The sequence below is a fragment of the Heliangelus exortis genome, chromosome 12 (genome assembly GCF_036169615.1).
Source record: "Heliangelus exortis chromosome 12, bHelExo1.hap1, whole genome shotgun sequence".
Lineage (NCBI taxonomy): Eukaryota > Metazoa > Chordata > Aves > Apodiformes > Trochilidae > Heliangelus > Heliangelus exortis.
The window spans coordinates 9,165,307-9,182,437 of NC_092433.1; the positions used below are offsets into that span (position 1 = coordinate 9,165,307).

The following is a 17,131-nucleotide window of genomic DNA, read 5'->3' on the forward strand; positions in this document are numbered from 1 at the left end:
ATTTCTTTGCTTCAAACACAGACATAACAGCCTGGTTTTGCTCTTTTCCTCATTAGATCATTGGAAGAAAACAGAAGAAATCTAGGCTGTAGTGAATCACATCCCTTCATAATCACAGTGCAGTTAAAACAGAAGGAAAAAAAAAATTAAGACAACCCCGAGATTTTACTGCACTGCCTTACCTCTGCTGATGCTTATTTGTCTCAGTTACTGCAAGCTGAACTGCCTGGCCCAGCTTCACTTCTCCACGGCTGCATGGCCTCTCAGGCATCAGAGAACCCTCCCATACCCCTAATCCTACCACCTTGTCACGGGGTTATTACAGTATTGGCAACTCCAACATCTATCTTTTTATGAAACAATCTCCCTTTGTTTGATTTATAGGGTATGACGGACTTAAAAATTAATTGGGATTGGAGACACCAGTTTGGCACTAGCCTACTGTATGACCTTGAAAAAGGAACGACCTTGCCTTGGATTCTAGAAAACGGGGATCAAAATGACCTTGCAGGATGTCCCAAGACCTAACGAGGACAAACACCGCAGCTGTGACACCACCACCCCCGCCCTGCCCTGCCCCTTCCCTCTCAGGCTGCCGTGTGCCTGCAGTTGACACTTCCAAGGTTCCCCACCTCCCGCTGCCAACCTGTAACCGGACACGGAGAAACGCGGCCAGCATTTCTCCCAAGACACGTCAAACTACACTGCAGCTTCCCAATTTTTCAACCTGGGCTCACAAGCTGACAAGAATTGCAGAGGGGAAGCAAGATAATGTCGGGGAGACTCCTGCAGCCTCCACATGAGATCTGTTGATGACAACGTGTGACCCCAATTTCTACCTTTTTAGCGGCAGACCCCGCTCCCTCCTTCTTTCCTTCTTTCCTTTCTTCCTTCCCTCCCTCCCCCGCCAGGGCAGAGCTGAGGACCGGGGAGGGGAAGGCGCGGCCGGGCGGCCCCAGGAACTCACTCACCTCAGAGACCTGACCCCGCTCCCACCTGCTAATACGTCCTAGCGGGGCCCTTTCGCAGTAGCCCTTCAACCCTTTTTAGTGCTTCACAGGAGGCCGCTTGCCTCCCGGCTTAACCCCCCGGACCCTCGCCCCTCACAGCCCACCTCCCCGCAGCAGCAACCCCGGCCCAGGCGCTTCGCCCCCCACCCCTGCGCACCCGGAAGAGGGCGGTAGCGGCAACAGGGTGCGGGCCTCGGCCCTTGCCGCAGCTTCACTGGGCGCAGGGCGCCTGCGCAGATCTCGCTGCGACGCCTGCGCTGTCGCCCGCACGGAGTCTGGAGGCGGCCGCCGCGCCTTCCCTTTGGTCAGGCCCCGCTAAGGACGGCTCCTCCCTCCGCCACCGCCTGCCTGCCCTCCCCCCCCCGACCCCCGCCCCTCCCCGGCAGCGCCGCTGCTGCTATACCGGGTAGGTTTCCAGTCACTATGGCGGCCACTGCGCGGAAGGTAAGAGAGGGAGCGGAGCCCTGGTCCGCCCTATGTCCCCCCCCCACCCTCCCTTCTTCGGGGCCGGGCAGCTCTAGGCCGGGGGGAGGTGCGGGGCCGTGCCGGGCAAGGGACGCTTTTGACCCGGTTTGTTTTCGGCTCTGCAGGTCGGAGGAAAGTTTTCGTGGTCGGTGGCTGCCTGAGAGGCACAGCAACCAAGCGGGAGGCGCCCGGGCCCGGCCGCCAGGCCTCTCCCGCCGCCGCAGGGCCGGCTGCCGCCGGGTTAGCGGAGCTGCGCTCGGCGGGCGGAGAGCGCGGGGGGCTGAGGAGCGGACCCTCCCCATGCGCAGCCACCTGCGGAGAGGCTGAGCGGAGCGTAGAGGACGCCGCCTCTCCCGGCCCGCCGCTCCCCGCGTCGGGGGCTTCTGGCGGAGACTTCCTGGAGCAGCCCCCTGCTCGTCTCCCTTCTCCTCCGACCCCGCGCCTCCGCCCGCCGGGCCGCCGCCAGCAGAGCCTCCGCGGACGGACGCTTGGTCGCTGCAGCCAGCCAGAGCCATCGCGGGCACCGCCTCGGAGCAACCTGTCAGCGCACCTTGTAGGCCGTCCCTGAAGGACCCTTCCCACGTCTTAGTTTGTTCCCGAGAGGAGAGTTTGAAGCTTTCTCCATGCCTTATCAAGTTCTTATTTGCTGCCTGAAACTGTAGACCAGCTTAATCAGGTGTAGGGGAGGAAAACAGCATAGGTTTCGCACCCCATCCTAAATCGAGGACCACCTATCCTGCTCTGGTTTAACACTCGAAGATGGTGAAATGCAGATTGCTGTGTGAAGCAACTAGATCCCTGTTGTGGAGTGAGGGCTTCGTATTCACCTTCCGACTCTTGACCTGTGTGCTTTGAGAGAGGACGCTAATCCTTTTCCCTCATTCTCCTTTCCTAAATCTTTCCTTGCTTCCATGTTGCATTGGTCAGAATTTTGGTCAGTATTGTTGACAGAAAGGGGGGGGGAAAGAAGGCAGTTGAGGTTACAAACAAAAGTATTTGTATGACTCATCTACTTGGATTTAAGACATTCTATCTTTCTTTCAAGGAGCCTTTGCTTCTCTTTGAAGGAATCAGATGCTTTTTCCTGTTCTTCTGAAGGAGGATGGATTGAAAGTTGTACATTTTTGGGTATTTTTAGGCCACTGCTGATATTACCGAAAGACATAATGGGGCTTTTTCACTGGATTATTGCCAGAATTAGTTTACACACTGAAAAAATGAGTTGTTAGGCCTCTTGTGCGATAATGCTTGTCCTTCTTTAGTATCAAGTTGCTGTGGAGGTTTGGATTAAAAACTGTGGAGGACAATCTGCATCAGAAGAGTCTCTCTTCATCTCTGCTCCGTGTGGCAACCCCAATCTGTCCTCGATGCCTTCAGCCTTGGCCATCTTCACTTGCCGCCCGAACTCTCATCCCTTTCAGGAGCGCCATGTCTACCTGGACGAGCCCGTCAAGATCGGCCGCTCAGTGGCTCGCTGCCGGCCAGCTCAGAATAATGCAACTTTTGACTGTAAGGTGCTGTCCAGGAACCATGCTCTCGTCTGGTTTGATCACAAGACAGGCAAGGTAAGGTGTTGTCTTTATTTGAAAGTAATGAACTGCACGTTTGTTTGGCGAGTCCCTGTGGGTTACAGATCATTTAGGTTTTGCCGTAATGCATACGGTTTCCTGTGGATGGAGTAAGATTTGTGTTACTGTGAAAATGATTGCTTTTCAGGTAAGTTGATAGTTTCTGACTAAGCAGAAACTTTTAATATCATCCAAAGTACATAAAGCTAACAGTTGAAAATGGTGATAAGTACTGAAAATGCACATTGTTCATTGCTGGAAGTAGGTGATTTTGAGGTAAGTAATAAAAATCTGAAAGCACAACCTTGTATGAATATAATGGTGTAATACTATTATCTAAAGTGCTGAGAAAAAAGTGTTTAATCTGAGCATAAAAATAAATGTCATTGTGAGAAGTGTCAAAAACTTGTAAAAAATACTAGGTTAGTTTGGCTGTCCTCCTGATTTCCCTTTTGAAATTTCGTAAGGAGTATCTTTCTTGTTGTTTGAGTCTGATGGGAGGTTTATTGCTGGCAGCAGGAGTGTGACAAATGGCATGCAATGTATTTTTTCAGTGATAGTGGAAATGGTTTTAAAAGACATAGAGTGTTTTAACTGTTCCTATCAAAAAGCTATCTTTAGTGAAATTTAGGGGTTCTGTAGTGCATGTTTTGTCCACTAGGGATTGAACTGGGACAAGTGATTTTACTTAATGACTGTCAAGTTACTTTTAAATATTCAGCAAAAATGAACAAAGTGTAGTTTTTGGTTGCTCAGTGCTGTGTTTTAATTTTTTAAAATATATTGATGTAATGCCCTAGAACTTCATATGCTATATACTTGTTCTGTTTTTTAGCTTGGCAGCATGCCCATCTGTGAAATGCAGTCAGTGTAGCTCTTGATTTTAAAAATAATGTAGTCTGTAATTAATGCAGTCTTTTTAGTAGATGACACAGCATGAGGAACAGTACAATGCAGTTAAAGTTCTTAAACCATCCATTGTTAACTATCCTATGTTATGCAATACCTGGGCATGATGGGACAAGACAAGCATTTAATTTCTTAAGGCTGGGTTATGGCACAGCTTTCAAGTTACCTGCATGTAATTGTGCAGACTGCTATCTGTATTAGTGTTTCATTAAGCATGTTATTTTGGCTCTGGTTTGTGTGTGATTTGCATTCTTAAACATTTTAGAAGACCTAAGTGCCCGAAATACTTTCAGTTTAAACTTAGTTTTTACCCTTTTGTTTGACTCAACAAAGTAAAATGAGCTCACCCTATTGTACTGTTTTAAAATTATTATGCATATAGCTTTTAATCAATGTTTCTGATGGTTTGTAAAGATTTCAAGACCCCCATGTCCTCTCATAGTTACAAACAGTCTAGTCATATTAAAGACAGTTAATTTGACAAAGCATTGGGTGTTAAGCAAGTCTGCCAACTGAGCTTAAGAGGCAGCTGTGGGTTATTTTGCTTTTAAATTTTAGTTAGCTTTGACTTCTTTAATCTAGGTCAAAAAATTATATACTTGCTTATTTTATCTAGCTGATATAAAATAGCAACTTGATGGTAGTAAATAAGTGGATGGTATATGTAACTGCTTGAGATACTGTTGTGTCAGGATTTGATGGGTTCTTGATGAAAATTGCCCAGGTGAGTATCTGCATCAGTAGCCACGGTGGGAAGCTAAAAAGGGAGTTTAAGATTATGTATAGAAATAACATACTGTAAATTTTTCTTGTAAGATGATGTACTGTAAAAAGTTTAAAGCGTTGATAACAGGAGTATGGAGAATTTTGGCTTTTATGTTTGTTTCTTGGCAATATGATTTGTTTTTTCATCTGGATGAGTATCTGAATGGCAAATGGTCAAACAATTGGAAAAGAGGGAAAAATGCATAATTATAGATAATACAAAGTACTGCTGTGAAAAGGCAGGTCTCATATTGCAAAACACAGTCTTAATCATGAAGGGCAAAAACTACTTTAAAGAATTCCATGGTGTTTTCAAAGTACAAACTTAAACGTTCCTGCACACAAATTTTCTGGCATGATTTTATTATCGTTGTTTACAGAACTTCTAATAAGTACGTATGACTTGGGAATATCTCATTATCCTATCAGTGACCTTCATATTATGCAAACCTGCATAATTTTTTGCCGTATTATTTTTAAATATTTTTTAGAGCCTTCTGTATTGGACTTTAATCAATTCTGGGTTTTATGAAAGATAAAAGACCTTGAAATGTTAATTTAGTAACAGAGAGAAATCTTCAAATAATTCAGAATAGTTCAGGAATGATCTCGGGTTGTAGTTTCGTAAGTCGTGGACTTTGGCAATACCAGTTCCAGGCATTCCCAGTCACTCAGTCCAGTCTCTGTGCTGCCTCTTGAGGTGCCTTTCAGTTTTTTGCTTTTTGTTTGTTTTGTTTCTTTTTCCTGAGGGTTTGGAGTTTTGTTTGTTTTGTTTTAGTGAATCATGTGAATGATCATGTTTACTACATAGTCTGTAAACAATTGTATCAACATAATCTGTACAGAAGAGTGGAAACCAAAAAGTCAGCATCAGTAAACAGTGGCAAGGAAACTATTATACATGGTTGGTTTTTTTTGAGGCAGAGGTAGGCTTATCCTGAAGTATTTCACATAAATAGACCAAGTTCAAGATGATGCATTACTTATGGTAGAAAGATGTAAATGTTTACTTTGTATAAAGAACTTTAATTATGCATGGAAGAACTTACGTGCCCAAAGGAGATAATGTCTGTGTAACACCAGCATTATTAAAAATAAATGTAGGATAAGTCTTTGAGATCACCAGTAAATAGCAATTTAAAGTGGATATTTAAAGTTGGATTTGATGCTTAAAATACTTTAAACAGAAAACATAAGGCAGGAAGTGTGTAAGATGAAGGTTGAAGAAGGTGCTGGTGGGGATATATGTAGTCAGACTCTTTCTGTGCTAATAGTTTTATATACAACCAGTGCAATGCCTCTTTTTGTGTGTAGGAACAGTGTAATATCTCCTTGTGCATTTTTCATACAGCAATAACATTACAAGCTTATGCTTAAAATTGATGTCGGATTTTCTTTTTTTTTTTTTTTTTTTTTTTTTTGGAGTAATTACAAGTTAATCTTTTTAAGAGATGCCTGAAAAAGTGAGTCACAAGATACGTAGGAAGTGCATGTTGTGCTGAGCATGGAGTGTTCCAAAAAGTGTGAATCAAAGCAAAGGAAAAACTGGGCTGTAGTTCAGAAAGTCTAAATATGTTTGTTCAGCTTCTAACAGTACATATGGGCAATAACTCTGTAAAAACAGCTTAATTGAAGTAGTATTAAGTTTTGGTTTGGGTTTTTTTTTTTTTTGCGTTTAAAAATAAGCAAGTTGAAAACCCTTGAGAATTTGTATGTGACTTCTCCCAGGCTGAAATGCTTCTGGCAGATGTGGTGGAAGCTTTTAGCAGAAACTTGAAATTTCCAACAGATAGCCAGGCTTTCAAAAATTGGAATTTTTTAGTGCCTTAATTCGTTATGAGTGTCTGTTATGCATACCTTTTATAAAGTATTCATTGCCACAGTTTATCAAAGGCACAGAGAAGCTGTGTGAGAAATAGACTGTTTTCTTAGACCATAGGGACTCCAAATAATGGGTGATTTTTAACAACTGAAAAAAACAATGTGTAGACACAAGTTGTTGTATTAGGGTGGTAGCTAATGCTATGTTTTCATTTAATTCAAAGGGGGTACGAGTTTAATTGAGCACATTCATGCAATCTTGGTTACAGATGTGCTAACTAGTGAACTGGAAGCCAAACAGTCTACATGATGGCAAACTAAATTTATTAAGGGTGTGCTTTATGGGTTCTAGGCTTGAAATATGTGAGGTAAAAATGTTACAGAACTCCTGCAGGGAGCATACTCTTTAAGAAAACAAACAAACCCTTTGCCTGCCACCCCCCTCTCCCACAAAAAGCCACAACACCAGCACCACCAAAGGTACAGCTAGGGAATGTCAGGCTGACTAAACAGTTTCTCACAGTGGTCTGTCTGAGTTAGGGCACTGCAGTCTGGAAGTATGAACAACTAGATGAGTAAACCAAAACTTGTTTGAGGATCAAGCTTAGTTGTAGTGGCTAAGAGGTGGTGCTCTACCTGGCTGCTGTTAACAAGTAGAATACTGCAGGAGTCTATATCGTGATCTGTCCTGTTGACCATTTTTATTAATGACTCAAAGGACATGGTACAGTCCAGCCTATTGGAAGGTGACACCAAATCTGGGTGGGAGTGTTGGTGTGGAGGGGAACAAGCTGATATGCTCAAGGGCAGGGCTGCCATCCAGAGGGACCTGACCTTGCTGAACAAATGGGCAGGAAGGAATTTTGGGAGTCTGAATAAGGACAAATGTGAAGTCCTGCTCTTGGAAAAGAAGAATGCCTTGCAGCTTGTTAGATCACATCTACGGTATGGCATCTAATTTTGGATTACTAATGCAAAAAATACACTGATAAACAGGAGCTGAAAGTTTAGATGCTTGCTTGCTGAACAGTACAAGGAATAAAAGTGTATTGACCATGAACGAAAGAAGAGAAAAAAAATGTAAAAAGGAAATAGACTGTTTACTTAATATTACATAGAATGTTTTATGGAGGTCAAGAATTTGACAAGATTGAAGAAGTATAGCATGTGTCTGGACATCCTGTTTGTTCACACGTATTTTAGTAAGTCTATCTTAAAAAATTTAGTGGGATGTGAAAAATGGTATTTGGAGTTACAGGTTTATAATTGGAGATTTTTTTCCTGCTGCTTCCTGTAGTTATTCCTGTGTGATACTCTGGGCTTTTTGTTGCTGACCTATTTAAGGGAAGTTTAACCTCTCATGTATCAATAGCATTTCTATATCTGTTATTTAGTTTTCCTCTATTTGATCTTTTCATTTTCTTTTACAATTGTTACCTTTGAGAGCAGAACAAGTGTTTTATTTTCAGTACTTTTGTTGTTGCTGTACACTTACAGTCTTTAGTGTGTGTAGAGGAGAGGCTTTATCTTCCAAGCATTGCATGTTTATTCCAAGTGCCCTGGGAAACTGACCTGGGATCTGGTATAGTGCATTAAGGTGAAATTTCAGTGCTTGAATGCTTTCAGTAAGAGGCTGATGTCAGCCAGCCCTTATATACACCTGTTAATATTTTTATGTAAGTGCCTTTCACCCTGAATGAACCATCCCACTTTATGCTTTTATGGTTGTAAGAGTAGTGTGGGGGAAAGACTTCCTGGTTTTGGTAAATTTCACCACCATGCTTTTTACAGAACTTGGTGTAGAAGTGCTGGTGGGCATTTGTAGTAGAGGTAAGTTTTCTGCTGACAAGGGTTTCCCTGCAGAGATAGCATCTAGAGTCACTGCTGCAGAGCTAATACTCTAATTCTTGGAGCTGATCCATTGCAGTCATGATGCATCTATCTTGATCCAGGAACACCAACACATTGATTAGGTTTTAAAAACAAATAAAAGTCCCTTTTGTAGTTGCAATGAATTTTTACAAACCTCAAATGAATCAGGTTACTTAGCAGTAATGAAGGCCAGTAAATGTGTTTTTCTTTGGTCTCTAATGGGATGGTTTGTGTTTGCTTGTGATCCCATGCTTATAAATGTAAAACCTTGCTTCTCTAATGCACTTATATAAAGTTCTATCTGACTTTCACATATTAGTTGAAGCAATCTGTTCATCATTTTTAGGTATATCTACATTACGGTAGAGAAATACTGGTGATTTGGCTTTGCCCTCTAATTTTTCATACTGAAATTGAACAATTTTGGTTGCTTTGTTACTTAATGAAAGTAACTGTATTTATGTATGCTGTAAAGGGCCATGTGGGTTAGCAGTCTTTAACTCGGGCAGTATGCTGCTTTGGTTGAGTTGATTTGAATCTGATCTAGCTAAACGCCCCCAAAACATGCAGACAGATACTCTGCTGATCTGTTGGATTTTGGTTTTTCTCATTTCTTTTAATAGATAATATAAAGTGAAAACTGAATTTGTTTGTGGAACTTGGCAAGTGAAAGACAAGGAAGAATGCTGCCTGTATTTCTAAAAGCTAGCAATTTTACAGGCTGTTGCTACTAAATATATGATTGCTGTGTCTGGATTTTCTTTTGAGTCACTTTAATAATTGCTTCCCGTTAATACTGCCCGCTTTCTTAGAGCTTGGATTCTTGAAGAACTCCAAGTTTAGTTCAGTATTGCTGTGACAATGATTTAACATTCCCAACTTCTCTTTCTTTCCAGAAATATTTCTGTTTGTAGCAGAGTTCGTGGAAGAAGGCTTGCAGTATTGTCATGTTTTTGTTGACTGTAGGCATTTTTTTTTAGTGTGCTTGAGGAGTGGGAAAGTTGGGTAGAGAGATGGATTGGACTGTACCATTTTAGGCTCATGCCAGAAGACATATTTGTCATCCAGGGATGCAGAACAGTTTCCTTTTTGAAGAGGGAAATAATTGTGCTGGAGACAGACAATAAATAAGATACAATTTTTGTGTTGTGTTGTACAGGACTCACATGTATGTGATTGGGCAATGCCTTGGAGTTTATTTCAGTCTTGAGAAAGTATAAATAAATGAATTTCCAGCAGGCTTATATCCTAATATTCAAAATCCTGTAGTAACACTGTAGTTGAGTGGAAAAACACAGAGAACACAAGCAGCAGTTCGACTTTTTTTGTCTTTTGTAAACATATAAATTAAATACAAAAGTACTGGGATTAGTCAAGGGTAGTTAAGGGCATGAGTGTTTTATAATACCTTTGCAAAGTTAAAGAACAATTTAGTGTAGATGGTTGAACTATGGTGCATACTGGAGCAGAATATGTGCTATTCTTAGATATTTTTAGGTTGTAAAATAACACTAGCCAACCACTGAAAAGATTGAAGAACTGATGAGGAGATCACAAATGTTCTAATGCTGTAAATCAGTGAGAATGTGTAACTAAATAAAGACAAGATTGACAGTGATGTGCTGCTCTTAAATTGATTGTCCCTAGTTGGAACATTTTGTTTAGTTTTGGTTTTCAAATATATTTGAAATATATATCCAATATATTTGGATAAATCAAATGTGTAGAAAGTACTTATTGACAGAAAGACTTCAATATGGGAAACATGCAACATCTGAGCTAGATATAGAAGCTATCTAAGAAAAGACAACTGATCTCTTGTTCCCATATGAAGGGACTATTGAAAATAAAGTAAGAACAAGTTAATGCTGTATATATTCATGATTACAGTTGTAATAGTTCTTCCATAAAAATAGAAAGAATGCAAGACCTTAAGATAAAGGAACTGTAGATGCTTCTAAGTGTTTATTGAGTAATGATGTTTTTAAAGGAAGGAATGGAAGTGCTTATGTTTCAAATCAAAGAAGAAAAGCTCTGTTATAGGCCAAACAGATATTTGTACAGCAGGTTCTTTTAAAGACATTTGGTACTGGTTGCTACTATTTGTATATGGCACTGGTCTTATCTCATAAAGCAGTTCTTGGCCTTAACTGGCACTTTTTCAGGCTCATTCCTTTTCTGCATGTTGAGCAAGGTAACATTTAAAGACAGATTGATTAAAGACAGCTTGATGTTTTTGCTGCAGTTTTATTATTTTTCTGTAAGAGGTTTTTTTGCTTGGTTAACATGTACCCCCTAGCAGATTTTGATGGCTCATCTTTGCTTTCCATTTTTTAATTTCCTTTCTCGAGGTGTAATACCTAACTGTTTAGGGTGGAAGCCAGATACCCTGGTGTTGTAAAACTGAGCTTTTAGCCTGCTTATCTTGTTGCCTTTTAAATTGTTAGTGATATTTCCCAGTAATTCTTGGCACAATTACTTGTCATTCTTCTCTTTTTTTTTTTTTTTTTTAGTTGCTAGCTATAATAATTGAATGAACTTGCAGGCAATACATTGCAAGTCAGTTTCAGTGGCATTATTCCTTGCAATTTTATTCTGACATTACTGTTTTCTGCCTTTACACTTGCTGTTTTCTGGGTGCTTGAAGCATCTGAAATCATTTGGGAGGCATAATGAATTATTTGTAATTCTTCACATTTTAATTTTTTTTATTTTTAAAAAAAGCTTTATTTTTAATGTGGTTGTGATACAATCCATTCTGCAGCCAAATGATTTTTTCCAGGTCTTTCATCTCAGTAGGTAATTGCAACTCCTTGCTGTTTTGTTGCTGTCACAACAGAGATCCCTCTTCCTGAATGCCAGTGGATTTTTAAGTCTATACAGAGTCAATATAATCACACAGGACAAGTATTAAGGGAGAAAGTGTAAGTTTCATGAAGCTTGTTTTGTTTCTGTGCATTCCAGAACTGTAAGTCATTATGTATAGTTAGGGTGGTATTTACTTTAAGGGAAGTTAGAGTACTCTGTGCAAGGACAGCCAAATTCTATGACAGGGATGTACTGTCAGAAGATAAGTGAGGCTGGTATAGACCCCTGGAGGTCATCCAGACCTATCCTCTGGTCTCCAGCAGGTCTTATTATTTTATGTTGCTTGTGGTCTTGGGATAGAAAATTAATCCCTACCAACAAATAAACTTCTGAGGCTAGGGTCAGGCATACTGCCTAGTTAGGCTAGGTTCTGTTGCTGTTGTCTTAAGTTATGTTTTGAATTTTCTGTGTGTATTAGGAAATACCTGGAGTACTTCTTTTATAGAGTAACTCAGAATTCCCCCCAAAATGTGTCTGATATTTCACTTAAAATTTGTAGAAAAAGAAGCACTTGGTGAAAGGCATAAGGATGTTCCTAGTTCCACCTTAATTCCATAAGGGTGGAAATAATACAACAATACAACACTTTCACTTACAGCTCTGAACCACTACTTCCTTTTCAAGAACTGAAAGGGGAAATGAATTAATTTTTTCTATCTTCCTTTTTGAAAACTTTTCCCATGCTGCATATTCTAGCAGTTCTAAGAGAAAGCCAGGAGTACCAATTGTTGAAGAAAGGGCATATTTGTTCTTGCAATCTATGTTGTGCTATTTAAGCAGGGCTTTTGGTAGGTATACAAAGATTGTCCGTGACTATAAGGCATTGCCTGCCTATGTAATTAAAGGAAAATCTGATTAGACTGCTATTATATTAATAATATGTTACCTATAACATAAAGGCATGTGGTTATTCTCAGGATATTTGAGTACTCTATACCCATGGTGTCATCCTGATTTTCAGATAAATTTATGCATCTGACTTTTAATTAGTAAGTTAAAGGTATGTATGCTGTGTTTAGATAAATTTTGGCTTTCATGGAAACAGAAGGGAAAATAGTTTTTATGTTTTTGTACTTGAACAACTGCATCGATGCACAGAGACAACTTTCACAATCATTTTTTGTTTTAGAATCTCTGTCCACAGGCAGTCTCACCTACTGAAATCAGTAGAGGTTGTGCATATATCCTATTGTATAATAGTGCTTCCTGATAAATTTAATGCACATCTGTATTTTAGCTGCTGTTTGCCTTGCTCTACCCCGTGTTCCAGAAATGGGCTTGAGAAGGCTTAGTTCGGCAAAACACGGGACCAACACAGCTGTGCTGCTGTCGAGCTGTTCTGGGATGTGTTCCTGTTGGCTCTTCAGGTTATTCTGTTGGTATTTTGCCATCTTCACAGCCTGGTATAAATGTGCTTGTAGTTGAACATTTTTCTTTCTGTGTAGATAGGGGGGGGGGTTTTGTCTCCCCTGTTTGACTGAATTAAAGTGTACTCAATTTTCTTCTTTCCTTTCCTACGTAGCTTTATGTTAAGTTTTCCCAGGCTAGGTGTTGCTGGATGAATTTGAGAGCATGACGTAAGTTTTATAAACTCATATTAAAGTATCTTGATGACTAGTCTGTCTTTTGAGATCTGTAACTTGTACTCCCTTTGATGTGCTTTATGGTTTAAAGTCTCTGTACAGATCTTCCTTTATAATTGCAGTTTTGTATTTCCAAAATATTTCAAAAAATAGTTGCTTTGTATTATTCTTTAAAAACCTTTTATGAAGATTTTTTGAGTTTTGAGTCTAAAGTTAGGTTACCTGTAATCTTGGAACATGACTTCAGTGACTGGATCTGTATACTGGTGTCATGCCTCAAGTTAAATCTAGAAAGTATCTTATGTATTTCTGCTTTAAATATTGCTTTAGACAGTTTTTTGTACAGGTGTGCAAAGCTGTGTGGAAACTATTCACTTTTATCCCATACAGAAGTTTTCAAACATTAGAGGATTTGAGAAATAGTGCTTGCTTATACCTGTGGACATTTGGAAAAGGTAATAATTTTATTTGATTGCTGTGCACTCATGCTGAGCTTCCCCTGGTATTCTTTTTCATGAGACAGTTGTCATTGTGGGCCAAATCCTGGTTGTGCTGTGATAAAGTGCTGTTTAATTGTTGACAGTGCTCAGAATTGGTAATTCGTATAGCAGTTTAGTGATCTGGAATTGAGAGGTCCATTATCTGCATCCAAAAGGCAGCTCTTCCCTGGTGAAGTTTAATGAGGTAATTTTTATTAGTAATAGGATACTTATCACTAACACCAGTCAGGGTTAAAGCTGTCTGCCGATACACAATGCAACTGAGACTTCTCCATTGCTACTAAAACTACAAGTTACTTTTCAGCTATGGAATAAGTATCTTGTGATCTTTTGCCTTTTCTTAAGCTACAAAAAAACCCTGAGAAATTATCATGAACATCTGCTTGGATGACATGTTAAAAAGAAAAAAGAAGAGGAAGTGGAACAACTGACCACCAGATTTGAGGTGCTTGCATTGGACTTTCTTTCACAAAAAAAGCCAACAACAAATTTCTGTTTCTGGACCATGCAACAACTCAAAATTCTTACTGCTGATAAAGGTTAATTGGCTTAACAAGTGACTTGGTGCAGCAGTAGCTGCCTGTGTATGAACTTTCATGGCAAAAACACCAAGAACTTTTATTTACTCTGCTGAAAGCTATTTTTATTTACTTAGCTGAAAGATAAGAGTGCATACAGGTAGTTATATGGGTCCCAAGCTGTTGATTAGAATTAGTAATACTGAGGGCACAACCTGTATGGGGGCTATACTCATAGTATTTACTAAGAAAGCAGCACCTGCTGTTCTGCTGTTTTAGTGGGGAGTTGTATTAGAGTTTTGAACTTACATGGCAGGATCCATTTTAGGATAAGAATCTGTGACTAAATACAATCAGAAAGTGTTTTTTATCTTAGAACTTTAGTATTCCATTTACAGATACAGCCAACTTGCATTTTTATTTTAAAACAGGTTAATGGATGACTAAAAAGAAAGGGTGCATATCTGCTTTGTGTAGGGGTAGCCTCTTCAACCTGAAGAGAAGTTGCAACTTTTTGAAAGTTCTAGTTGAAGTCTGAACTAACAAATAACATGACGAAAAGAATACACAACCAAACCAAATATTTTGGAACATAGGGAGGGGCCAGCTTTTTTTGCAATTTTGATATTACCAGTGGTTGTGTAATTGCTAGGGCATTAAAATGGCTTTTAATGAGAGTACTGAGTCAAATGTGAAAAAGGAGCTGATTCAGTCTTTGCTTTTACGATTTTTGACCCTCCTTGCGGTTTCTGTCATGTACAGCTAAAGATATTCCAGTGGATAGAGGGGACCAACCTGCTACTTACCTTCCAGGGTTGTTTTTTTTTCCAATCACTGATACTTTCATGGTCCTCTTTAACTTCATTGCAGTCGTTCAAATACAAAAGCAGTTACAAATGAAACTACTGATTCAAGTATAATTTCTTACTGTTTGTGCTTTTTATAACTCTTCATGAAGTGTTCTCTTTTTGGTGGAAGAAAAGAACACTGGTAATGAATTACCACAGAATAAGATGGATATTAGATATCCTGCATTTGCTCATACAGCTGGCTAGGAGTGCACATTCCTTTAGCTGTGTCCACAAGTAGGTCTGAGGGCTGTTTTGCCTACTTAGCAAGGGTTTTGTTTTGGTTTTTTTTTTAGTTTATGCATATGCTATGTGGACTTTATTTGGTGGAGGTGAGCTGCTTGTTTTCCTGACACATTGTATTTTTGAGCAATTGAAAGAGTATTAGCTGTACTTGAGCTTCCTTTTTTTGTCTAGTCTTTGAAGTACCTGCTTTGTTTGCTGGCAGCTTAAAGGAGAGAGGAGAAAGTTTATCTGCTTTGGTAAACAAGCCTTTAGATTGAATTGTATGACCTTGCATGAAGAAGAATTATGTTGGGTGGCATGTTTGTATATTTATTTTATATAATAAGAAGTGGTAAAGTAAGTTACAGTGCAGCTTGTTTAAAGTGTAAAGCACTGAGATACCAGTCTACACTTGAGGCATAGTAAAGGTGTTATCATTTAAATGTTTTAATTATAATAAGGAACCTACTTGTTTAACATAGTAATAGTGTATTAAGGCCAAGCTTACAAGACTTGAAAACATTTTAATTTAAATACTTGAGTTGTTTGTTTTTCTCAAGTATTACTGCTTCAGGTTCTGGAAAATAGACATGGATTCTTTGTAAAATAAAGTTGTTGGGTTTTTTTTTTTTCAGACATCTTGATATTACCCTTTGGTAAGAATGTTAAAAATGTCCCATACTAGGAAGCTTGTATGTCTCCCATCTTCCCACAGTGCTAAGGATAACTTGTATTATGAAAACTGTAGTAGAGCATGGAGTCTTTGTTTCTCTATGAAAAACTTAGTGCTGCAATTCTTAAAGGAATCGTGCTTGTTAGTTACCAGTTCTACTCTTTCACAGTATTTCATTCCAATTCAAGATATTTTTTTCTATGTTCATCTGCGCTTTTCTAGTTCCCTTGACAAAACAATTAAAGCAAAGAGCATAAAAGAAGATCCTGTCAATATGTTCTGTGTTGTTCAATGAAAATATATTTTTAAAAATCCAAGGTCACTCGATGTATCTGTACATTTCACTCTGTGGTGGCATCCCCTCTCAGCTACACCTTCAGTTCTCAGTGGGCTCAAGTTCAATGTTACCTGGTGGTGGGGCAGCCAGACCTAAGAGATTTTAGGGACTAGGGAGGAGGAAAATTTGGGGGAAAGAGGAGTGAGATGGAAGGCTGGAAGAAACTTCTGGTTATGTGTCTCATTCCTTTTAATTTAAAGCAACCAGATCTTGAGGTCACTTTCTCTGATTTGAACCTGCTGACCATCTTGAAAGGTGATCTGCAGATGCTTAGGTACTGTGCAGGGCAGGAAGCAGATCTGTTTAGGTTGGAGAACTGTAGAGCTGAGGTTCTTACCAGTATTGAGGCACAAATTACTTTTCAGCGTTAGGTATAAGCAGTCAAGTGAAAAGAGCATTGAGCAATGAAGATACCATGGGATTTCATTGCACTGAAAATTCTGCAGGGATGGGATAGAGACAAGGTGATTGTTGCAAGTAGATGAAGTGATGCAAAAGGGAATATTGAAACCTAAAAACAACTGAAGGAATGATTGCACACTTCAGATTGCAAGCTGCACTTTGAAAAAAAAAATAAAAGAAATACCAACAGGAAACATGTTTCTGTCATTAAACTGAAGGAAAGGTTACTCCTCATATCTGAAATGCAGAAGTTTTAGTGTTTTTCTTTAGAAATCAATGGGCATTGTTTTTTTCATCCTATCATAGTGAATAATGATTTTTATCAGCTAACAATTTGAACTTCTCTATAATACAATATCTGAACTGAATGATTACTCACACTTCACCTGAATTTTTATTAATAAAACCATAGTAACTTAAGTGAAAAGTCATTATTTGCTCTGATAGTATTTGCAGAGTGACTCTTAACATGGTGTAGGGAGGATTAAGTCTTGCTTGAAAAGAAATTGTGTTTTCCAAAATAAGTAGTTTTAGAAGCTCTTTATTAAATTCTTTAATTGGTTGGATCAAGCTGGTACGTTGCTCTTAAGTGGATTTTTTTTGTGTGGGATTTTTTTGTTGTTGTTTTTCTTGGAGTAGTTTAGGAACTGAATTCTAATATGCATTGAATTTTGAGTTAAAATTATATCTGCACATAAATCTGAGACAATAATCTGCTCCAGCCTGTTATTTACTCACTGGGGGCAGACTTCTTTTTGGGTTGCAGA

The 17,131-nt window shown here is 39.4% G+C and overlaps 1 protein-coding gene across 34 annotated transcripts in view; it reads left to right on the forward strand.

Annotated features, from left to right (window-relative positions):
- The first annotated feature begins 1,347 nt into the window (after positions 1–1,347).
- SLMAP (sarcolemma associated protein) overlaps positions 1,348–17,131 on the forward strand; it is a 77,988-nt gene continuing 62,204 nt past the window's right edge. For 33 of the 34 annotated variants that reach the window (XM_071755875.1, XM_071755873.1, XM_071755894.1 and 30 more), the window contains exons 1-2: positions 1,348–1,454; positions 1,601–3,040. In XM_071755875.1, coding sequence (XP_071611976.1) covers positions 2,843–3,040 — 198 coding nt within the window. In that variant the 5' untranslated portion in view covers positions 1,348–1,454; positions 1,601–2,842. Of the gene's footprint in view, positions 1,455–1,600; positions 3,041–7,366; positions 7,484–17,131 lie in introns of those variants that run through there. The other variant, XM_071755909.1, reaches the window with a different exon arrangement.